General features: G+C 34.2%; 1 protein-coding gene across 2 annotated transcripts in view; it reads left to right on the top strand.

Annotated features, from left to right (window-relative positions):
* Lnpk (zinc-ribbon metal-binding protein lunapark) overlaps positions 1–26,581 on the top strand; it is a 206,312-nt gene that overhangs the window by 164,911 nt on the left and 14,820 nt on the right. For both annotated transcript variants that reach the window (XM_090380315.1, XM_090380310.1), the window contains exon 8: positions 14,693–14,845. In XM_090380315.1, the coding sequence (XP_090236441.1) occupies positions 14,693–14,845 (153 nt within the window). The remainder of the gene's footprint in view (positions 1–14,692; positions 14,846–26,581) is intronic.

Raw genomic sequence — 26,581 nt, 5'->3', positions numbered from 1 at the left:
TCATCAATTGGCAGTGCATTATATTCAAATTTGAAATTTTTTTGCAGATAAGTTTCCATTACTTCTTGGTCTTATTAAAGATAAAGAAACAGATGAAGAAATAGTTGTTTTTCAGCAGCAGTTTTGTGAATTTCAGTGTGAGTATCTACAAGATACTATTACGAAAGAAGAAAGAGGTGATGTTCAGTGGTGCTTTATTGGGCAACTGACAATTGTATAAGGAAGCATGAAATATAGCAAATTATCTCAAGTCATTCTTGGAATTTTATTAATTTCTCATAGCAGTTCTTGAGTGTCAGAGAATATTTAACCAGATGGGGGGTGCACTGATTCAGATCTTTCTGCTGAAGCTTTAGAAATGCTCTTGACAGCTAAGTCTGAACAGCAGTGCCATTGTTATAAACAACAAAACTCATATTCAGTGTTTCTGAAAAGGTACAAAGTCTGCAACAGTATCTTTAAGAAATTATGATCAGTTGATGTGTAACAGACACTCCAAACAGAAATTCACAGACAGAAAAATCCTTGGTAAATTAACATTTTAAAGTGTACTACACTAGTAAATAGTCCTGTAGGTGAATTTTAATATAAAATATGTATTTTGTTGGTGAAATATAATTTCTAGTGCAGTATGGACTTTACAGAAACCACCTGTTGTTTTGCCTCTTTTGGTCACAAATATCTTGTTTTCCTCCTGTTTACGGTTGCATGATCTCCAACTTTTGGAAAGTCAAAAGTTGGTGGCTATGAGAATATTATTGGGAACTGTATTTAGCAATCACATTGAATTAAACTACAGTTCGCTGCAACTTGTTATGAAGGCATTCACAATATGAGCTGTAACAAAAACGATGCCAGTTCGTCTACTGTGGTGATTTACTATGAACTAAAATTGTGCTTGGCACTAACTTGTTCATCTAATAAAGTACTTTTGTATAAAAATATAAGAACTTACATTGGCAAGGAACAAGAGATTATTTCTATGGTTTTAAGTTTTATAGCAAAAAAAAAAAAAAAAAAAAAAAAACAAACAGAAAAAAAAAAAAAAATTAGAAATATAAAATCTTTTTCTGGTAAAAAAAAGTTCAGGAGAGCATTGCCGCTGCAGCAATTTCAAGAAAGATCAGTAAAAAAAAAAAAAAAAAAAAAAAATTTTTTAAAATTTTCTCAAAAAATCAAATCAGAATAAAATGAAAAATGAGTAATATTGGAATATTTGTTTTGCCAAATAAGAATGTTGAAAGAAGAAAAGAAAAGATGGAAATTGATGATTTTGATAAAGGAGCTATACAGTACATAGATTAAGTTCCTGATTTTTATTTATAGTAGCTAAAATAATGTCGACAATTGGAAATCTAAAGCAAGTTTTGGAGTGAAACCTTCATTTATAATGAAGGTTTCACTCCAAAGGTCTGATATATTTCAATTGAATTATTGTGTTAGGTATGTGATTGTGGGAAACTTTAAATACTATAACAACACCTAAAAAGGAGAATCTATGCATTTAAAAATCTGAGACACCACCAGGACAGCTGTTTCAAAGTATACTGGTTTCTCGGCAGGTGACCTCTATTGTTGAATCTTTGCTGAACTGAGTGAATAATATATTTTGTCTAAGTGAATAGCCAAGCAGTGTACAGAAGGGAACTTCTATTTAAACACTTAACAACCATTATGTGTGCATTCTCCTTAGAAATTGGCTGCACTAACCCTGTACAATATGATTGTGTACCTAATGCAGTAATATGCTCAATTCTTGGATGTTGACTGATATTTGTCAGCTTTTTGAAGATAATTACAAGAAATGGGCCTTAAATGGAAAAAGACAGCAAACAATCAATAAATATTGGTTGAAAGGCATAATGTGCAAAAGCAAAGAATTAATTATTTATTTATTAATTTTTTTATTATAATCCTAAAAATGAAAGTTATTATAACCTGTAGTACTTAGTACTGTATATGGTAGGGCTTGCATAAAACTGAAAAATTTCAAAACCGAGTTTAACCGAAGTTTACTCTTAAAACCGGTTTTAAAACCGATTTTCTCAGACGTAGGGAAAATAATTAAAAGCTTATAACACAGGTATTTATTTTATCTTGGGTAGATTGTACAAAATTACAAATTGTATTCAAATCCTTTGAATAAAAACTATCTTCTCGTATAGTAAACAAAAAAGTAATAAGCCCTATAATAATAATAATAAATAAATAAAAATAATGTGAAAAAAACAGCTTGGGGAAATTACTTTACTATTTATTGCTCAGCTTTTTTCTGATAGACTTGACCTTATTTTTGTGTTAAAGAGACCAGTGATCGAAAACACTCTCTCAGATTGGACACTTGTTGGTTTAATGGTCAGCAGTGCTCTATAAACTTCCTCCAGCTTTTCGCTTCTACTGCTAGTTGCCTCCAAAATTTTAAATTCTTTGCTGATTTCCAATCCACTCGGATATTTTGAAGGCTCTTCAGTTAATCTCTTTATTACACTATCATATTCTCGCATGAGTGTATCTCCAACATTGGAACTAAATGAGTCTTTGTTTTCTTCTAAAAGAACAGTTCGTTTATTTACAGTTTCTGCATTCAACGCTAAGACTCCTTCAGAATGTTTTGCAAATAATCTCTGATAAATCTCTTCAGCATGCTTGTTCAAAACTTGCTTACTTGGAAAATCAAAAGTTCTTGAACCTGAATCTTCTTTACTAAACTTTTTGGGGTTGTGTAGATAGCTCAGCAAAGCCAGTTTGGCAATTTTGTCTTGCATTGTAACACTGCAAAAGGCTTTAATGAAACTTTAAAGCAAATGGGTTTTCTGCTGTATCAAGCTTAGCAAGCAGAAATTGTATTGAAGACTCTGCTTTAAGTAAGTCTGTATCTTCTGAGGTTATAGCCTTCAGAATCATTTCAACTGGTTGCAACATTTCTTCATTATTTTCATTTTCTTCATTGTCTTTGGGAAACTCAGAGACTGTGGCACCATAATTGATTGCTTTTTCATAAAGTACATCTATAACTGATAGTTGTATACAATGGGCTATACATCGTTGATGATTAGGCGTAATTTGCTTGCCAAACTTAATCATCATCGCTGCTCCATTGGTGGTGCGGGCAACAATATCCTCATCCAAGTTCAAACCAAATTCCTTCAAGTGTCCGTTCACAATTTGCTCAGTTCTTCTGCTATCAAGTGAACCATTAATCTCTATAAGACCTAACGACCAATGATTGTCTTTTGAATGCACATTTATATTCATATACCTTTCATTTTGTATAGACGTATATTCGTCAGTCAATGAATACTGTGCACCCAAAACCAATGAATTTTTGAAATGCTGAATGAGTTCTTTTTTCTTAGTTTTATAATAATTCAGAACCATATTTTTAATTCCATTCACTGAGGCTGGTAGTAATTTATCGTATTTATTTCTCTGAAGGTGAAGGCTTGATTGTATAAACTCTTGGCAATTGAATTAAAAGAAAATCCATCTAAAGCAGCTAATTTTGAAATCTCTTCTTCCATAGATTTTTTAACGATAAAGTTTTCTAATGTTCTTACTGTTTTTACGGGAGGTTCACTGTTATCTTGTTTAATGTCAATCTGGTGCATTTTCTTTAAATGCAACATCAAAGATGATGTAGATCCTCCAGACGACTTCATTATCTTCTGACATTTCGAACATTGTGCTTCATCTTTGCTTTTTCAAGCAAAATAATTCCATACATTTGATTTTATCTTAGACATATTAAGAGTAATAAATATTAATTAGTAGGAATTTATATCACCGACAATTTTAAATAAAAATATCGAAGATAACAAAGGCACAATACTATGTGTCACTCCCGCAAGCACTGAATGAAGAGTCTAAACGAGGCAAGTTTCAAAATTTTCATGAAAGAAATTTTTTATTTGTTTACTTGCAATTTTTTTCCCCCAATTAAATCTATTGTATTTTCAAAATTACATAAAAGCTAAATTTGGTGAAGCTGCTTTTTGGAGAACATTTGATCACAAATAGGAATAAAGAAGCAAAAAACTTTCTACAATTGAAATTTGATGCAATATTCAGGGAATCTGTTTCTAGTGGGTAACCATCAATAAGGCGCATTCCATAACTTGCCTGGCGAATAAGATAGATGGAATAGAGAAATGTTGAGCATTTTTTTTTACGCTATCGCTCTGACTCACTCAGTCGTAAATGAGTACACTTGCATCTTGCCATGATACAGGTGGGAAGATAAAAGGTACCCCTCCTAGATTTGGGCCACTTGCCCATGAGATTTGTACCTAAACATAAAATAAAAAACATGTTTAAAACATAAAGCAGTTGAACGATCCAGACAAATGAACAAACAAAAGAAAATGTGCATAACAAAAAACTATATTCGAGGGCTAACTAAAAAAATATTCGAATCCAGTTTTAGAAGCTCAGTTTTGGTTTTAACAACTCAATATGAAAACCGGATTTAACTGGTTTTATAAAACCGGTTTGCAAGCCCTAGTATATGGGTTGCAAGTTGAGAAAACAAGATACTTGTTGATATTAGACTTGAATTTCTGTAAACTGTAACTTGCAGGAAATACATGTGGAGGAAGGTTGTTCCAGAAAACAGAAGTGGAAGAGGAAAAGTTGGTACTGTGAGTTTGGAGTTAGACAGTGAATGGATGCTGACTGGTTGCAGCATATGTTTGGACTAGTTTGGAAGAGAGTGAGTGAATTACAGATGCCAATTCAGAAGAACAGTGCCCATGGAAGTATCTGTAGAAAAGGAAAACAACAGATGCTGAACATCTGGTCATTAATTAACCTGACTGCCCCGTTTTGAATGGAGTCTAGAAGTTCCCACATCTGGGGGCACCACCCCAGATGTGGGAACAGTATTCCATGGTAGGGTATGTGTTTGAGATTTGTGCAGGGTGTTTAGAAGAGAGGTAACTGAGATCAAAAGTGAAAACCTAGTTTTATGGATGCATAGGAAGCCGTATTGTGATGTGCTTATGTAAAGAGAGGTCAGAATTCCATAACAATATGTGATCTTATCTGGAAATCTGAGTGTCATTGAAGGTGAAGAAAGGAACAATACTCTTTTTTTTTGTGAGAAATAAGACAGGACTTAATTTAAGGATTAAAGTTAACTAAGTTTTCTTTTCCCCACTAAAGAGTTACCTGGAGATTGGCATTTAAGAACTTAGTGGAGGATATTTGAGAAGTTGAAACTGTTTGTGCAGGACGTTTCTCTAATTAGAAGGAGGTGGAATGTAGTGCTCTTATTAGCAAAAGTGTAGATAGAATTTCCAGTCAGTGGAAGAAGGTCATTAGAATACAAGAGGAAAAAGATGGGAGAAAGAACTGAACCTTGGGAACACCTGCATTAGTAGAGAAGTTAGTCAGAGAACTGTCTCTCATCATTTGCAGTGAGTGGTCTGAGAAAAAAACTGGAATTTAAAGAATATTGAAAAATACCAAAAACAAAACAGATCATTTTTTAATATAGACAGCAATTTCATTCATAGTCTCATATGATGATACCAAAGAAGGATTCACCTATCCTTTTTCTAAAGGAAATAGACCAATTATTGTTCATGCAAGAGGGAACTTGGGATTTATTATAGATGCACTGGTAATATATAAGTTGACACAATCAAGTGGAGATTATCATATGGAAATTAATTTTGAAAATGTTCAAAATTAGATAGAAAAAAAATTGATTCCAAATTTGCTTGCAAATTTGGAATCAATTTCTGTACTAGTTGTGGATAATGCTTTATACTGTAACTGGGAGTTGTACAAGACACCTACTTTAAGTCTAAAATTAGATATGAAAAATGGACTGGAGAAAGTAACATTGCTATACAGTCAGAGCCGGAACTAGGCAATACCATGTCTGGGGCAAAAGTGTTATTAGTATGCCCCCATTATATGCAGGTAGTCAGTCTTTCAGTAGCATAGCTAGAGTTGTTGATGCCAGAGGTCAGCATGTCTTTCTGGTGCCCCTGATTGTGATAGATAATTCCTTCAGTTTGCACCTGGGGAAAATTCCCCTTCTGCATCCCCCCTTGTTAAGCCTCTGCAATCTTTATGAATTTATAAAAATTACTATTGCAATGGTCTACGATTTGTATTATTTATTAATAAAATAATTTAAATGATATAATGAATATAACAAAACAAAAATATCAAAGAAAAAGAAACCTACAGATATTCGTTTATATCTATAGAGAATTTGTCTATATAAACTACAAAGAAAATACATATAACTACAAAGACTTTAGAAAACCAGATAGTTTGTTTATATATCTGGTATAAAATCATAGAAACAAAATATTACGAAATATAGTGCCTTTAACATGCAATGAAGGTGTATTATTTTAATTGAAATTTTCTCACTTTGAAGGACCTTTCACAAGAAGCTACTGTTACAGGCAGGGCAAGAAAAATTCATAGCTCTATTTCTAGATTTAGATAAGATTCTATTAGACAATACTCATGAACAAATTGGAGAAGTTGTAAAGGGGTTACAGACTTTATATCCTGCAGAATTGACAAACATGATTTTTCAAATATCTGTCGATATAACAACAGATATTTGAAAAATTTTGTTTGTCCTCCACTTGAGGACAAACCAAAAAGCTCGGAGGTGTGACCCCACAAAACAGGCCATACTTTATAGAAGTTTGTAATTGGAGTTTCTCTGTTATTTTCGAAATTTGTAAAACACTTCCTCCCTGATATTTTTTTTCCGTAAGTGATTATAAATCTTGAATTTATAATTTTTTTCACTCTCACAAAATCACAAAAAATTTATGGAATCATAAGTAGCATGTACAAAGATAATGCAGTATTTTAATAATTTTTTAATTTTTATTTTAATCAAAGAACACAAGCTGACCAGTAGCTATTATCTGTGTTGGGAATACGCCTTAATCTTTTGACTGGCTATAGAAAGCAGTTGACTAGCATGACTTCTTGGTATGTGGGATAGGTGGCTGCATATGTTCCACTTACATTGCGGAACCATAATCCCTTTAACCCTTATTTTGCACTTTCTAATTGCTTAAATTGCCTAAAGGCCTGAGGTGGAAACAAAGCATACAAAGTTAAGTCTCTCGTAATCTGTTTCGTTGTATGGAAATTTTCTTCATTCTACAGAAACTTTTAAGTGTAATTTCCAAAAGGAATTCAAAAAATTCACTATAAAGAAGTTCGTTAAACACAGGTCCGACCGTAATTTAATCAAAAATGAAGCAATTTTAAAATATATAACTGGTCGAATGCACCCTTAAAATGCTCCACCTGGGGCTGGTGCCCTGCTTGCCCCACCCTAGTTCAGGTTCTGTATACAGATATTCATTACTAAAAACAAAATTGTGTAAACAAAATTGCATGAACTAATAAAATTAAAATATGTCAGCTGTCTTCTAAATGATCAGGGACATGCCAATCTTAGACTGTTTCCATACCATCTAGAATTGAATCCTGTTGAATTGATATGGGCAAATGTAAAAAATTGGGATACAGAAAACTACTTTTAAATTTGACAATGTAGAGTATTATGGGAACAAAGATTTGGAGAGACAAGGATAGAATGGGCTGCTTTCTGCCAGAAAATAGAAGAAAAACAGAAATTGAATATTTTGAAAATAACTGGAGACAGAAATTGAAGACATTTCTGGAGACAGAAAATAGTAATTAATATTAGAGGTAATGTCATCAGAAACCATTGATGAAGATGAATAATTGTACACTTGATGTCAATTAAATTGTTTGCACCTATTTTAATTTTTTAAACTAATAGACAGTAATTTTTTGTGCATGGCCTTTTGAATGGAAGTTGATAAACTCCCTTGGCAATTGATTTTAGGCAATTGCTGGCATAATTTTGTAAATAAAATATTTCAGTACTGAATATAAGTAACCTTCTATACCTGTGACCTTGAAATATCATTTTTTGCTATTGAATATCACATTTCAATCCAGTTGAACACCGTACTTTTGAATTGACCATTGGCTCCATCAGGTCTGTTATAATAACTTTCTTCACCTTGATAATGACATTTGAAATAAAGGTCACCAAAATTAAAAGTCATTTTAATTTAGGTAAGTTTTTTTCAAGGAGTATTTTCAAGCTCTGAACTTGTATTTTTTCTTTATTCATATTAATTTTTTTTCAACTTATATATTTCCCTTCAACTAGTGATTTTAATTTATTTCTTATCACCATGACCAATTATTACTTCACACATAAAAGTTATATTTCTTTCTTGTTTTTCAAAATTTAATCTCTTTCATATACGGAGGATGCGGAAAGGTCAGGGAATGACCAACACATATCCTGGAGCAATATGGCCTTAGTTGCTAATGCTTCAAAGAAACAACAACGATTTCTTTCATGTTTAAATCATTCATTCATATGAAAACACGTGCAAATGTTTGTCCTTTTTTAGCAGATCAAAATTACAAGCTTATGCAGTATGAACTAGAAATCAGGACAACTTAAAAAGGCAATAAAGCACTTTGTGTTGTGATGTAGATATATATAAGAAATAACAAAAACCCAAAATCTTTAATTTTTGTGGGTTATTTCTGTTTCTATTTTTCTATTATACTGCAACTATTACATTTGTTAACAGCATCATGTTCCAGAATCTTTGCAGGGTCACATGCACCACTACTCTTAGTAATTATTATGTCCAGGAAAGTAAGAGAGGGGAAATGGTGTCATAGTAATGAAAGCAATCCTGAAATGTTTAAATAACATTTGTTAAATGTTATTTTCTAGGAAAAAATTATTTTTACTTGTATAGATTTCTAATTTTCAAGTTAGGACATCATCAGTGGCATAGTTTAGAACAAGGGTGTTCTAAATTATGCCACTCAAAAACTCAGAAGTGCATATGGGCCACATCAGTGGCCCACAAGCACTTCTTGCAATTCATCAATTTAAATAAACATAACAGCATACCATAAAACTGAACATGCATGTATTCTCATATTTCTTTCATATGCGAGCAACATCATACTTTGTTAATAACTGTTCCTTTCCCTCCAGTTAATAGTGCATTGTCAGTTTTACCTATCGATGATATTACTGTACGCTGGAATGTATTATTATTTGAATTTTTGTAACTTAATTTTAACAGAAAAAGGTTTTTTCCCAATAATGTCTCAAACAAAATCCTGAAGTGGTGTTATTTCCTTCTGATTATATATACACAGTTATAGATCTTTTTTTTTTTTTTTTTTTTTTTTACCTAATACAGTGTGCCTTCTTTCTGTCGAGACAACTGTGTAAGATGACCACCAGATTTCTGATTTTTGCAACGTACATTTACTACAAACATTGCAAGATGCTATTATGCAGACAGTGTTAAACAAAGTGCTACTCTTCAGTGTGATAACAATATAAAATAGGTTCAGATATGTATATATTTGCCATCTTTAATATTCTTTGTAAATAAAATTGTTTATACCCTCAGTGTTTTTTTTTTTTTTTTTGACAAAGCCATAAATTACATGATCAGTAGTGTTCTAGGGTTAACTACTTTCATATATTTCTCCCTGCACAAAAATACGATTCATGACCAGTAACATTTATGACGAATCGTAAGTTTATGAATTTTATCTATCATTATTTTCATATAGGTTTAACACTGTTAACTGTAAAATTTTACAAAACTTGGGACAACATAACAAATGTTTGATGGTTGTCAGTTTGATATGAACTGGTTTAGAACATTGTGGTACATGATACAAGTATTAAATAGTTTTGTAAATTACGTACATTCCAAGTAAAATATATAATAATTTTCGGTAATATCTCAATTCACCTCAGAATCGCTTGGAAATTTTATTTTTTCTCAGTTACTCTATGACCCAGAGAAGATGCAACAAAACCAAAAGCATGGCCAGAGATTAGACTGTAAACCTGGAGCTACAGAAACCCTAATTGTAAAGTCAAGACAACTAAAATTTAATCTTATTTTATTAAAAAAAAAAAAAAAAAAACTGGAATTGTACAGTACTGTAATAATATCAGTGATTTTTTTTTATTTTTTATGCCAATTCTCTTGAATGGGTTAAAACTTCAGGAGATAAAATGCAAATAACTTAGGATTCAATTCTCACAAGCCAACTAAAATGACAAAATCTCAAACTTTTTTTGTATAGAGCAGGCGGAATTAATTTCATTTTCTTGTTAAGTTTTGTTATTTTTTAAGTTTTTGTAAGATATGTGACATTTCAAAAATCAGCATATGTTACACTGAATGCACTTTTCTTTGAATAGTTAATATCAGTTTATTGCATCAGGTTATTATCAATTTACCAAGTCAAATTACTAATGAGAAACTCCTGGATGAGTATATCTTTGTCAAAAAAAAATTTCTTGTCATACACAGCCAGTAGTTTCTTATTAGTAATTGGACTGGCTAAATAAATATAAAGAGTAGTTACCTCTTCAATAATTTTGAAAGAAAAGTGGTGCTCCATTGTCCAAAGTCTGTTATTGATGGGTATTAGGTAGGATTTAATTCTAATTCATCTGCAGGGAATTTCCATCCTAATATGTAAGTGTTTTGTAATAAAAGGAAATTCAGTGTTATTATAATTATGCATTTACTTGACTTTTTATAATTTTATGCAAAAAAAAGTAGTCAAGACTGACGAGTTACTTTTTTTAATAATATGAACTCCAAATAAAACTGCTGTAATTTGGCCATTCCTACTGCTCTGTTCTAGAATATAAATATACTTGTTACCAGAGCTTTCTAGTTAGCTAAGAGTCAATATTTTTTCATTGCAAATATATAGTATACAGGGTGAGATTTTTTATTTATCATAACTATTTTGTTCATTTAAAGAACGTTAAATATGTTTAGAAACATAAATTAACACGTGAACTATATTTTGCAGTGTTGAGAAATTTATGCCACAATGTATTTAGTGCCCCCTCTGTGTTTATAATTGTTTCAATCAGAGTATGAAGTTTCAAAGAACATGCCTCAATTTCCTCTGACACAAAAAATTTTATCTGCAGTTACTGTCTTCAGTGCAAGAATGGTTTATAAATTCTTCTGAAAATATTTTCTTTCAGTTAATGCCAGAGATAATAATTGCATGGTTTAAATCAGGTGACATTAGAAGCCATGCTAGACATTTACCATACACATAAGAGTAGCAGTTAGAAACCGACCTGTTGTCAAAAATTTCATCCAGGAATTCTTTCCTTTCATCTAAAACATAGCCTGTTCCTTGTATTGATCCACTAATCTCAGTATTGTTTGTTTGTTGGTCTATCACATAGGCCATAGTGCAGTTGTACCTTCTTTGAGTAAAAACAATTGAAGTGTTGCATTTTGATTCAATTATTTGTTTTACAACAAATACAACAATTACAACAATTGGTTTGACAACAATTGTTTGTTGCAACAAATGTTTTAGAGATTTGATTGAATCAAATCTCTAAAACCTTTCTCTACAAAATAATGATTGTTTTGATATGAAAAATTTGAAACTTGTGAAACTACAAAGAAAAGAAATAGTATGATGAATAAAAAATCACCTTGTATTTTAGCCAGGGCCCATGTGGGGGAGGGTGGATTCTGGGTGCCTCAAAGTTGTTTTCAGTCATGGGGCCCTAGGAGTGCTTATGCACCCCTGGGCCCCATGCTACATTATTGATTAAATAGGATTTTGTTGGCTAATCTGAGCATCTGAAGAATATAATGTTGTTTATATGCAGGGGAAAAACATTTAGAATAATTGACTTTCTGAATAAACAAACTTTTGAGACAGAATCCATCCATAATTTGTACTACATCAAATGTAATAAAAGCTGATATCTAGGATAGAATAAAATTTCTCAAAAATTTAGAGGTAAAAAGTATTGGAATAAGAAATATAGGGGTGGGAAAAGGAATAATAAGTAAGTTGAAGAAATTTCCTCCTTAGGAAATTTCTTTGAAGGGCAAAGGAAACTGAGCTGAAGTGAGCTCTGGAACAATAGCAGGTAACAGATTGATTTGGGAATATATGTGCAGCTTCTAATAATGATTTAACCACTTCAGAAGTATGAAATACATTTCCACAAATACATTATGATTATTAAAGCCATTAAACTTTGCTATGGTAAAATAACGGTAAAATTAAAAATAATTTTGGTACAATAGCTCTTTCTGTTCCTCACCCCACACTTTTGGTCCTCTTTGTGGGCCTACTTAACTGTTCTGGCTGCTTTGCTCTATTCTTTGAACTCTTTGGAAAAGTTCACTTCCCTGTCCAAATGGATTTACAGGAACTCCCCGACTTACTTTGGGGAGTTCCTGTAAATTCAGAACCCTTTTACAATCCTGTAAAAGGGTTGTGTTCTGCAGAACGCTACGTAAGTCTGAATTTTCCCCATGCTTGTGCAGCACTCGCTGAACTGATTGAATCAAAAAAGAAATGTTCGATGAACATGTAAATAGAATTATTTATTGTATTTATTAAATTTTTTATCTCTGCAGGAAAAATTACAAAAGCATACAATTTAAAAAAATTTCAAAATTATAAAATTACAAAAAAAGGAAGGAGACAGGCATAACATCAGTAAGTTTTATCTCTCTTGAGCGTCATTGCCAGAATCAACGTCTTCAGCTGATAAGTACGCCACTGTGGAAGTTGAGGGTTGTGGAGATTTAGAAGAGATCGGATGCTCAACCTTATGAAAGAACATATTAATGGATGACTGGATGATGGTTTTTTTCTTTTCATCATAGATTTATTTGTAGCAAGCATTATATTGCTACGTGCAATTTCCATTATAAATATGACCTTTTAGAGAGATAAATAGCTTAGTTATATAGCGAAATTTTCAACTTCCAAGGACTTGGAACGAATTACAAAAAAAAAAAAGTGTTATTGGATTCACATTATGATATTTTCACAATACCTCCATTTATTTGTACACGATGCAAAATACGTTCCCATGATTTTTTTAAGTTTGTATTGGCCGGCAAAAACTTACATAAAGTCGAATTTCCGTAAGTCGAGTATTACGTAAGTCAAGGAGTTCCTGTACTTAACAATCACACACATAAACGGGAACAGAGTGTGACAGTAAATCATGCATCAGTTTACTAATGCAGGGTAGATTGTTAATCTACCCTGCATTAGTGAACTGATGCACTACCTTTCACCTCTGTGATACTTGATGAATATCAATGCTGTCTCATATCCTCAAAATATTCAGTGAATAGATGACAACAGTTTTAATTCATACACAGATAACCCATACATCCCAAAATACACTAGGATTTTAAATGTAAGTCCAAAGAATATTATCTAACAAAATGTCCATTTTCATTTCAATAACTAAAGCATACAATATCAAACCAGAATCAACAGATTTACATGGCATATTTATGATGCTGACTGAATAAATTATCAGATGCAGAAACAACTCCTATTGTAACCTCAGTGACTTCTGACTTAACCTTATATATGGACACAATACATGAAAAATACACAGTGCTTCATAAACATCATCACCTCATTCCTCCCCACAAACACCTAACATGCAGTGCTTCCAAACAAATAAATTGCTATATTTGTTTTTAATTTAATATATAAGATTATTCTTTCTCACTTGTCATTGTGAATACTTCAAACTGTAAAAGATAAACTTAACTGACTGTCAATTAAACAATGTTCCTGTGGCACAAACCCAAAAACAAAAACTGTTAGGCACAACAGTTCAGAGGTATGTAGTTCTCCCCCCCCCACACACTGCAGACTTCATTCATTACACCAGTGTGAACCTGACCATCATTCCTTAGTCTTTCCTTTCATATACTCAAATGTTTATTGAAAGTAAGCAGATTTTCATTTAAAATATGTTTTGAAATAACATTTTGCCAAGATTTTTTTTAAATTCCTGACTAGGTTAGAAATTATTCAAACAATTCAACGAAAGAAATATATTAGTTATTTACAAATTGATCTGCCTTTGATCTACCAAATAAATCTTACTAGTCTTGTAGAAGTTTCTCTAAATTCTTTGGAAAAGTTCACTTCCCTGACTAAATGAATACATGCTGACCGGGCTAGCCGGGTGGGTAAAGTGCCTGCCTGGCAACCCAAAGGTCGCAGGTTCGATTCCCGCCTCGGGCTTGGATCAAAGTACTGCAAAAACCTTGGGAGGTGCATTATGGCCACAGAAGCCTATGCACCAACAACTACCAAAAAAAAAAAAAAAAAAAGAATAGTGATATTTTCAGTTGTGATTTAAAAATTCATTGCTATATCTCTATAGTTCATAGTAATATTCTTTTGAATTTTCACTGAAAATATTTCAAAATTATAAAAAACACTTACCAAAAAATTTAACTCAAATAATTTTGAAATTATTCAAAGCATTAATGAAATAAATTTAGCAGGGTGATTTACAGAACAAAAAAATTTAAATGTCTAAAACCAAAATAATAATATTTAAAACAAGGGGAAGGAGTCAAGTGCATTTTTCAATACCCAAGTATTTTATCAGGAGCAGGAAGGCTAATAATCCCTAATCATGTTATGGATGAAATAGCAAATTTTCCTGGAAATGTCATATTTTATTTTTTGTTAACATGATATTCTATAAAATACAAAGGTATATATTTAAAAGTATATAGTCTTTTAAATAATATCTTCAAAATATTGTTTTCTTAAATAGCATTCCGCTGTTGTTATTGCTTTCATTGGAATCCAGCACGTAGTCGGCAGCCTTCAGCTCCCCGGTTGCCTTTACCAGGACCAAGCACTGATTCAAGTATTCCTACAGTCACAGAACCACCATCAGGATCAGATGCTTCTGGAAGTGATCATGGTAATAGTAAAATAAAACAAGTATTATTATTGTTTTAGTTATGTGTAGTTTGCATTTGATCGTATTCTTCAAGTCTTATTTGCAGTGTAGCATTAGCATTAGTAGAGGCACATGATGCAAGAAAGCAAGCTTATTCAGCATCAGCCAAAAAAAAAAAAAAAAAAAACCCCACTCCCATTTCACCCCTCCGTTCGTTCGAAATACCTGTCCAGTTGAGCTTTAAATTTGTTTAGGCTATCAACTTCAACAACAAGTGATGGAAGTCGGTTCCACCAACCAACCACCCGCTGGCCAAAGGCAAATTTCCGCACATCTATCCGACATCCGTCCTTCCTCAATTTGAATTTATGCCCTCTGAGGTGATTATTCTGAGCAAGATGAAGAATCCCATTGGCATTGAGCTTGCTCAAACCATTCAAAGCCTTATACACCTCTATCAGATCACCTCGCCGGTGCCTAGTCTCCAGACTCTGTAATTTGCAAAACTTAAGCCTTTCTTCGTAAGAGCAACCCTTTGTTCCATTTACTAATCTTGTTGCCCTTCTCTGTACCCGTTCCAGCAGCTCTACATCCTTCTTGAAATGAGGCCTCCAGACCTGTATACAGTACTCAAGATGTGGCCTAACCATTGCCTTATACAAGGGAATAATCACCTCCTTATCCCTGCTAGAAAAATTTCTGTATATCATTGACAAGACACCATGAGCTACTCTTGCAGCTCGTCTGCACTGCTCAGAGAACTTCATATCTGCCTGCACAATTACCCCCAGGTCTAGTTCAAATAAGATTTAAATTTTTAAAAAGTTACATGATATATAATCATCTGCATGGCCAGAGCAAGATGCAAAAGACCATTGACAAAGGAAAGTATAAAATCTTTATTTTTTAAAAAGCAGAGATGCTTTAAAGGTTATTTAGTTGTGCACTGCATGTCATAGAGAACAATTCGAGCAACTCTGCCAGTTCAAAAATAAATATTTTTGAATTAATACAGATCAACAGAACATGAGTGATCTCTTGATCTGTACCTGAATGCATGATATCAGATGTGAAATTGTGTTCTTTTATGTATGACTAAACTGAAGTGTTTAGTCATACAGTGAAGTGTTTAGTCTGATAATATACATGTGAAGTGTGGGCAGTGAAGTGTTTAGTCTGATAATATACATGTAGTCACTGGGCAGAAATTTTTTTTCTACAAAAATAAAGATTTCATTTTTGTAGATAGAGGAAGGACCATTGCCTACTATTTATTTTTAATACCATAAAAGCCCAAATATTTCTGTGCCATGCTTTTTGCACTGTGCCAATTATTTGCAAGAATATGGACTTGGCTAACACTGATTGTTGGCCTGCTTGTAGTGTGTAATGTTTGGAGTACTGCACAGTACTCGGACTGGGTTTATACAGTGGTGCCAGTACAGATTTTAACAATCGTTTACATTGGTTCCATTGGTCACATTGGATTTTATTGTGATTATGAAATGATTCCAGTGGCAAAATGGATTTTACTTGTATTACGAGAGTAATGTGAATAGCACATTTTTATAATTATTTCCAAGTGTATTAATGATTATATACAAATATACTAGCATTTGAGTGTTTGTAGTCAAGTATTCTTCAGCATATTTCTATTATTTGTTTATGAAATTTTTTCCCTTTTTGGTATAATTTATTTTCAAAATCAGCATGGAAGAGAGTGACAAATCCCTTGAGGAAAGAAAAAAGTAACTTTCCAAAGAACAAAAAGACAGTGTCAGTTGCAGTGTCAAAGTCTAGAAACTCAAAATGGATAAAGAATTTGAAATATACAACAAATGGCTACTGAAAGTGCAAATGAAGCCTTGAGCAATCAAAAGTCAGGCAGTTATGTAACATTGCCAGAAGTTGATCTGCAATCAGGAATAAATGAGACCTTTTAACAATCCAGTGTAAGAAAAGAAGAGAATGCAGCCAGGAATTCTAATCAAATAGAATTAAATAAACAGAAATTGAGATAAGAAGTCCAAAATTTTGAAGAACTAAATATTGAAAGAGCACGATTCTAGTCCAATGACAACTATTTGTGAACTTAGTTACTAAGAAATTTTCTAAAAGAAAGATCTAGAGATAAAAAATTCAACAGCTGTTTCTGCAATGGCATATTAGAACTTGGTATTTCTGGACTTTCTCAATAAACTAATATCAAATCTCTATGCTGTCTACATTATAAAAATTTTAGAGAAAATGTTAGAACAGCACTTTTTTTTTTTAAGGAAAACTCCAAACACGAAAGGTATTAGAACCTGTAGTACTTAGTACTATGCATGGGTTGAAGATTGAGAAGATGAAAGAAGATACTTGTTATCATCTATCAGAAGATATTTGATAGATGAAAGAAGAAATTAAAGTTGACATTAGACTTTAATTTCTGTAAATTGTAATTGTCAGAAAATGGAAGTTAAAGGGAAGAAAGGGTGGAAAAGAAATAAATGAAGAAGAAGAAAAGTTGGTTCTGTGAGTTTGAAGTTTTACAGTAAATGGATGTTGACTGGTTGTGGCACATATTTGGACTGGTTTAGAAGAGAGAGTGGGAATTATAGAAGCCAATTCAGAAGAACAGTGCCTATGGAATTGGACTCTATGGAATTCAATTCCATGGAATCTATAGAAAAGGCATGCAGCAGAAACAGTGTCTATGAGACAGAGTGGAGAGACTTTGTGAGAGATGGGTCATTAATTATCCTAATTGCCCTCTTTTGAATGGAGTCTAGAAGCCTGAGAGAGGTTATGCAGACACCTCCCCCAATGTGGGAACAATATTCCATGGTAGAATCGGTTTAAGATTTCTACACAGTTAGCATTAGCATTAGTAGAGGCATATGATGCAAGAAAGCAAGCTTATTCAGCATCAGCCAAAAAAAAAAAAAAAAAAAAACACCACTCCCATTTCACACCTCCGTTCGCTCGAAATACCTGTCCAGTTGAGCCTTAAATTTGTTTAGGCTATCAACTTCAACAACAAGTGATGGAAGTCGGTTCCACCAACCAACCACCCGCTGGCCAAAGGCAAATTTCCGCACATCTATCCGACATCCGTCCTTCCTCAATTTGTATTTATGCCCTCTGAGCTGATTATTCTGAGCAAGATGAAGAATCCCATTGGCATTGAGCATGCTCAAACCATTCAAAGCCTTATACACCTCTATCAGATCACCTCGCCGGTGCCTAGTCTCCAGACTCTGTAATTTGCAAAACTTAAGCCTTTCTTCGTAAGAGCAACCCTTTGTTCCATTCACTAATCTTGTTGCCCTTCTCTGTACCCGTTCCAGCAGCTCTACATCCTTCTTGAAATGAGGCCTCCAGACCTGTATACAGTACTCAAGATGTGGCCTAACCATTGCCTTATACAAGGGAATAATCACCTCCTTATCCCTGCTAGAAAAATTCCTGTATATCATTGACAAGACACCATGAGCTACTCTTGCAGCTCGTCTGCACTGCTCAGAGAACTTCATATCTGCCTGCACAATTACCCCCAGGTCCTTTTCATTCTCCACCACTGTCAGTGTAGTACCGCAGAGTTGATACGTTGCTCTGGGGTTACTGTTTCCCATATGTAGTACTTTACATTTGTCAATGTTAAACTTCATTTGCCACCTCTCAGCCCATCTGTTCAACCTTTCCAGATCCTGTTGCAGCAGCATTGCGTCAGTGGTGTCCTTAACAACCCTGCCAACCTTTGTATCATCTGCAAACTTGGACATTAAACTTGATATCCCATCATCAATATCATTCATAAACACCGAAAACAACAACGGACCCAACACTGAACCCTGAGGAACTCCACTAATAACATTAGTCCATGTTGAGCAGTGTCCATTGATTACCACTCTCTGTCTTCTGCCACAATTAGTAGCTGTTTAGAAAAAAAATGCCAAGAGTTGAAAGAGAAAACCTGCCAGTTTTTTAGATGAAGAGAAGCAGTATTTGTGATATGCTTATGCTTGGTTTGGATTTTATTGGCACATTAGCAACTAAGGCAATAATGCGCCAAGACCAGCTTATGCCAAGAGAGATTAGAAGTCGGGGTAATCCCTAATGGATCGTGTCTAGAAATTTGTGTCATTAAAGATAAGAAGAGGAGCAGAAGAATCCTTTGTGAGATATGACAGGACTGAGTTTTAGAAGGATTAAAATAAACTGAGTTATCTTTCTCCCACTGGAGAATTACCTGGAGATCAGCATCTAAGGAATTGGTAGTGGATATTCAAGAAGTTGAAGCTGTATGTGCTGGGCAAGGTTTCTCAAACTGGAAGGTGGAATGCTGTGCACTATCATCAGCAAAACTATGGAGAGAATTTCCAGTCAGTGGAAGGTCATTAATATACAGGAAGAAAGGAGTGGGAGAAAGAACTGAACCTTAGGGAACACCAGTATTAGTGGAGAAGTTAGACGACAGCAGGCTACCATTACCTGCAATGAGCAGTCAGAAAAAAGTGGATACTCAGTTACAAAAGACAGTTGCCAATCCATAAGATGGAATCTTATTTACAAGACCTTTATGCCAAACATGAACAAAAGCCTTGGAAATATCAAGAGCAACTGCTTTAGTTTCATCAAGACTTTTCCATTGAATTTGTCCATAGATGATATATCCACAGGTGATATATCGGTAACAAAAAATCGATATATCACCTGTGGATTGATGCTGACAGAATCCATATTCGTGACCATTGATCAGTTAGAAGGTTTCAAGGTAGTTTAGGAGTTGGCTCCACTCTTTCTAAAGTAATGGAAAATCCATTACTTTGGAAAAAGTTCAGTGGAATGAATGGTTTGGGAGGGATTTGTCACCCTTTTTAGGAACTGGCTGGATAAGGGGAAATTTCCAAGAAGAAGGAAAAACACCAGTGGAATAAGAAAGTATAAAAAGGCAACACAGAACAGGAGTAAGCTCAGGAGTACAGGTATTGAAAACAAGTGAACTACCATCAGCAACTGGATCTTTCTTGGCATCAAGATTGTTCAAAATTTGTCTGCCATCCTTCTGACAGAAGATCACAGTAGGCTTGGAGTGGAGTGTACTGAGAATGATAGGAGGTGGTTTTACCTAGATTATCAATACAAGAAAAGTTAAAAAAAAAAAGAAAAAAGAAAAAAAAACGTAGGATGCTAATAAGTTGGCTTTATCTTTAGCTGAGGTGGCAATAGACATCAGATTTTAACAGAGATGGAGTACAGATGGCAAAAGTTGCAGTGAATAGCTTCAACAAGAGACCAAAATTTTCGACTACCGTTTGGGCAAGAAGCAATTTTTCTACTCTTAGTGTGTTCAAAATCTAATTTGGACTGATTGATAACTGCTTTATAATTGTTGAGCTTTGGTGTAGGCAGAAAATGAACCTGGATGACATTTGTTCAACACTGTTCCAGTCAAGACATTATGATCACCCATGTATTTTAGCAATTGGGTTTTCCTCCCCACCTGGTGGAGCACGTATCACAGTGAAAACTGATAAATGTGATACTGCAGGTTTTGTTGCCTGTGGTCCATTCAATGTACCTGATCGACATGGAGATTAAACATGATCTGATAGACTTCAAAAAACAGATGATCTTTGGATATTGTTTGAAGGGGGCAGTGTTATGTAAACCATGAATCTTGAGGACTGTTTGCAGAGTGCTGTAGTTGAGGTGTTCCAAGAGTGGATGGATTGGACAGAGCAGCGTCAGGCAGAGATGAGGCATGGTGATTGTAGGCTGGACCTGCCTTGTGTGAGCCAATAACAGAAAATGGTGGAACTGCTGACTATGAACTTTAACCAAGAAACAAGCAGAAGTGTTTCCAAGACCATGAGTCAATGAACCCTGGTCTGTATGGGCCTCTGGAGTAGTCTCCCAATAAAGGTACTCATGCTTACAGCTACCCATGCATGCGGTAGTGTCAAAATCACCTCAAGTTTGCACATGAATGGTGTCATTTGACCTTTATTGACCAAAAAAAAAAAAAGTTGCCACTTTTCATTCCTGCTATGCTCTGTGGACCATAGATGGAGAGTATGGTGACAAACTGTAAAGAGGAATCACTCTGGTGTCCTGTCCAACAGAAACAGGTTAGTGGTGGCATTGTTTTGATATGGAGGATGTTTTCTTGGGAATCTTGAAGCCCTCATACCCCTAGGATGCACTCTGATTGCTAAAAACTATCTATTCATTGTGGCTGAGCAGATACACCCCTTCATCATGATGACTGTCTTTCTGGGTGGGATGAGTGTGTTCCCGGAGGATAATATGATTTGCCACATTGTTGGTATTGTTCAAGAGTGGTTCACCAAACATGAAAGTTGCTACCTTGGCTACTGAATTTTCTGGATATGAATCCCATAGAACATTTGGGACACCATGGATTGGCATATCTGGCATTTGGATCCTCCACCATGGACTACTGCAGATCTGTGGAATGCAATCCTGGAAACATGGTGCAATGTTCTTCCTTCAATGTTCAGAGGCTTTACAGAGTTCATGTCTCATTGCATAATGGCAGTACTGGTGGCAAGAGGAGGATGTACTATTATGAGGCTAAGTGGTCACAATGTTTTGACTGGACAGTATATATATATATATATATATATATGGGTGTTTCATAATGTGTGGGCTCTATTTTAGGGATCATTTCAGGACCTGAAAACAAAGTTTATGTAAACATATACCCAGAATAACCCTATTTCTGATTGTCTTTTTTTGTGTTCCAGAAATTATTCAGTAAAAATTGTGTGTTGGTCTCTGTATAGACACGCCACATTACAACAACATAGATGGTGCTTGTGCATATATTTGCTGTGATATTGATTGTTGGAGACTTCCTAATTTTGATCTCCTCTGTCTTAAAATCTCTCTGCTCCATTCTGTCAGATTCACCCATTGCCTCTGATATCTATATATTAATACAGAAGCCATTTTCTTAAGATGGCCATTGTGAACGATAGGCCTAACTGATTGGGCTGAAAGTGGTCTCAAATTGGTAAACTTTCTTCCTAGGTGTGCAGAAAAATGGGAAAATATAAAAATATAAATTCTGTAAAATAGTTTTATTTTATGGAATGAGCCAGTTTTGTCTACTAGTGCTGCCTATGTTAGCCCTTTTACACTGCCATGCTACTCTGGTCATGTTGAACGTACCTTGCGGCAAAGAAGAAACACACATTTTCATGCTCCCTCAAATGCATCCAGGATCAGTCTGAAATGTGCATTTAAGGATCTGAAAGATTTAATGTCACAGTATTGGCTTACTTAGTGAAAGGTGTGTTAATTGTCAAGCCTTACATTTTAAGTGTGAAAAAGTTGGAAATCATTTTATTTTACTGCGGAATATGGCAATTTCAGGATTGATCAATGATACGAGATTTATAGTCAAAGTTATGCATCAGAATTGTTTGGATCTAGAAATAATAACAGAAGCTAAAGAAAAACGTGTACTCTTACCGTGTGTAGATTTGATTCCATCCAATTCGACTTTGCCATTCTTGTTTAAGAGATGAAAAGTCAAGGGCAAACATTTGATAGTCAGAATTTCGCTTACTAACCCTGTATTTAGTCACGACCAATTTATGTAGCAATGTCTCTGATCAAGATCATTTCAGCATGTTAAGATAAAGTTACCAGTAGGGCACAAGAATATAAAAAATGTTGTTTTCAAACAAATATTATAGAGACTGTACTACATTTTGTACATGTGAAATCGTTACGCAACATGCACATTTTGAATAATCGGAAAGATGGTGAAATCAAAGAAAATTTATGTTTCCTCAGATACAAGAAATGAGAAAGAATTTGATGCATACTGGCTTACCTGCTCAAGACAAAACACGGACTACATTTCTTTAGGACAGCTAGAGAAAAACTCTGCTACCAATTGTGAAATTTTTGCAGTGGATACAGCTAGTTTCTATTAACCCATTGCCTCTAATATTTCTATTAACCCATTCCCTCTAATATTTCCATTAACCGTTTTTCTCTGATTGGAAATCTTATCTTTGGTGGTGGTGATAGCACACTAAATTCCAGTTTCATAAACCTTGCATTATACAAACAGCTATCTGCCATCTGTTCTTTAATTGCTGATCTCCTTGTAATTAAAAAAATAAAATAAAATCTCCAAAAAATAAAAAAAATAAAATAAAAAAAAATAATAACTTCAGTCAGTCCCTAAACTGAGCCCTGTTTTTTTTTTTTTTTTTTTTTTTACAAAAAAGAGTTTTCTTGCTCCTATGCTCATCTTCAATGACTCTCAGCTTTTTAGACAAGATCACATATTTCTATTACAGCATACCCTGACTTCTAATCTTTCTTGGCATAAGCACGTCACAAATATTGCTTCCTCTGCATCGAAAAAACCTCTGTGTTTGTTTTTGTTTTTTTTTTTTTTTTTGCTGTTGGCATTACTTTCTTCTAAACAGCTGCTGGCTCTCTACAAATACTGAATCCAGCCTACCCTGTAATATTGTTCCCACATCTGAGGTGACCTCCCAAAACCTCTCACAATCTTCTTGACTCCTTTCAAAATAAGACAGTCAGGTTAAGTAATGACTCATATTTTATGACGTTTCTTCCACACTCTGTAATAGAAACAGAAAGGGTATGTAACAGAATGTCTATGAGACATTCTGTTACATACCCTTTCTATAGATACTTTCATCTGTACTGTTCTTCTGAACTGGCATCTGTAATTGCTTTGCTCTCATCCAGACCAGTTTGAACGTGTGTCTTAACCGGTCAACATTTATTCCCCATCCAACTCCAAACTCGCAAAACTTTTCTTCTTCCTCATTTATCCATTCTACATTCACTGGCCAAAAAATTAGAAATTTTCTGCAATTGCCATCAGCAGATAATTAAATATATAGTATGCAGATGTAAGTTGTTACATGGTATGATCACAAGTTTTTTAATATCAGATAAATATGCTATGCTTTTCTAGAGAGTACCTTAGTTGATCCGTTCATGGCGAAGATACGTGATCTTTCCAATTTTCAAAAAGGTGTTGTTGTTGGAGGATGTTTAGCAGGAGTCACAGTTGAGAGAAAAAAGGAAATCACTGTTGTGTCAAGATCAACCATTTCAAAAGTATACCAGTGGAAGAGAAAAGGAGAATGTAGCTCTAAAAGGAAGAAATTTTGCAGAAATTTGGTTCTCCAAGAACAAGACCATAGCAGTTTAAAGCAAATTGGACATCAGAGTAGAAGGTCCAATGTGCAACAAATAACCGAAAAATACAGTTTAGGAAAAAAAAGAAACCTATTTCCAACTAAACTAAGTTGTGGAAATTGAAGAATTTGGGATTTGGTAGTTGTGTGTGCCTATATGAAATCCAGTTATTTCTGTAAAAAAATGTAAATATTCGAGTGGATTGATGTTGCAACACCGATACTGAACAGTGGAAAAAGAACATGATGGTGTGATGTAATGAGCCTTGATATACACTTTTTTGTGCCAATGGCAGGGTGAAATTGTGGTGTAAACCTCACAAAGCCATGCATCCAGACTTCCTTGTGTCCACCACTCAAGCACCTGTAGGTGGTATTGTGGTATAGTTTGTTCTGTTGGTATGGACTGGATCTGCTCATACTGTTAGAGGATGGTGTAATACCCTCCAATGAATATTGTTTTGTAGTATTGGACTAACTTTACCCTTTGGTGCTTCATTTTTACCTGTATTGTGATGCAATCTTTCAAGTTGACAATGCAACTATCCACCATGCAAAATTTGTATCTGAATGGTTTGAGGAACATTCCCAAGGTTTCCAACATCTATCCTGGTCTCCTAATTCTCCAGATCTGAACCAGTTGAGAATATCTGGAATACGTTGGAAAGGGCAGTTCAGCTTTGCAGTTATCTGCTGACCACAATACAGCAGCTGACATATCCCGATGGAAGATTGGTCAAATCTGCAGCTAGACTCCCTCAGACACCTAGTGGAATCCATGCCACAACATGTATTGGCTGTAATTGAGGAAAAAGGTGGCTCTACTAGATACTGAATAAATGTGTCAAATTTTTTGGCCACTGAGCATACTTCTGTTCTCTGAAACAACCTTCTTTTGCATGTATTCCTCAAAAATTATAATCTACAGAAATTCCAGTGGTGTGTCACCCTTAAGTGCCTTCTGTCTTCTCAGCCTTCAATCTGTAGACTGTATTAAGTACTTTAACACCTTTTTTTGTTTGGGGGTTTCATAAATAAAAAAATACAATAATAATAAAAAACAAAAAAGGTAGCTAGGTAAAAGTTGATTACTATTCTGTTCTGCACGGTCAAATTTATTTTGAAACAGTATTTTACTGTTCCTAATTATAACTTCCTACCACAAAATCAATTATAATTGCAGTTCAGTGAGGAGGTTAAAAAAAAAAAGAAAGTGTTATTAAGTGATAATGTCCATTTGAAGTAAGAATGGTGGCTTATTCAAACTGAGAAATGACAGATGTGCATGTGAACTCATTTCTGTGAAGACCTTTCAAAGAAATGATGAGTGTATTGAAGATACAGAATAATTTGCCAAGTGAGTCTCAGGTAGTGATAGATCAGTCATCACTACCTGTTGACTGATATATCACTAGAGGGCATAGAACACACAATTGTGTGAAGAATTTTAAAATAACAGCTTATCACATTCAAAGATTACAAGGCTTTTACTTGTGCTTGGGATTCTATTTTTCTACCCACCATGTTTTCTGATGAAAGGCTGGCTTCACCAATGACCTGATCAGTTTTAACAATACTTAAGACTCTTGCAGAAGCGAAGCTGCATATCATCATGCATTCAAAGTGCCAACGACAATTTAGTGTTAATATGAGAATTAATTATTGCCAGCTGCTTAAGAAGCCCCTTTTGTTGTTTTGCTGCCTGTAAGGTTAACCAGAGAATCCTGTTTCAGTTTTTAAGATATGATTTATGTGATTTACTGTGTGAAGTTCCTCTTGCTCTCTGATGTCATATGTGGTGTATTCATGATGGCACTTCTCATTTTAGTCAAGTATTTATTTTTTATTGTATTTTTTACTCAATTTGAAGTGTACACTTCAAATTGCAGTATTGCAAAACCTCAGTTGCAAAAACAAGAAATAACATTAAAATCAAATGTATATATCACAATGGAATATAAAGGATAATATCAATGAGAGTAAATTTGATTAACAAGTTAATTAAAGGTGAATGTAAAATGGGTATATTAATATGCATTGGCAAAGCATTTCAGTATTGTCAGAGGACATCATGCAAACAGTAGATTTCAAATTGTGGATTCAGGTTAAAAGTGTGAACACTATTCAGCAGACTGTCACCCTTTGAGCCTGAATCTGTTTCATTTTTACCTGTGCGGTTATTTGGAATCCATTGTTTACATGTCACTCATTGACAATGCTGAAATGCTGATTGCAATAGGTAGAACAAGGACGCTTGCAAATCTGAATAATACTTGAAATTGTTGAATGCATCAGGTGTATATTCAAGCACAAAGTGATTATTTTGATAAATTCTTTAAAAATGAGGTGAATAATTGTTAGCATTAGTAGAGGCATATGATTCAAGAAAGCAAGCTTATGCAGCTTCAGCCAAAAAAAAAAAAAAAAAAAAAAACCCTGCTCCCATTTCACCTCTCCTTTTGTTCCAAATACCTCTCCAGCTTAGCCTTAAATTTATTTAGGCCGTCAACTTCCACAACAAAGGATGGAAGTCTGTTCCACCAACCAACTA

The sequence above is a fragment of the Mastigoproctus giganteus genome, chromosome 1 (genome assembly GCF_048544385.1).
Source record: "Mastigoproctus giganteus isolate SK-2022 chromosome 1, ASM4854438v1, whole genome shotgun sequence".
Classification (NCBI taxonomy): domain Eukaryota; kingdom Metazoa; phylum Arthropoda; class Arachnida; order Uropygi; family Thelyphonidae; genus Mastigoproctus; species Mastigoproctus giganteus.
Note: the sequence above shows the minus strand (reverse complement) of the source record. Positions and strands in the feature narration are given on the sequence as shown.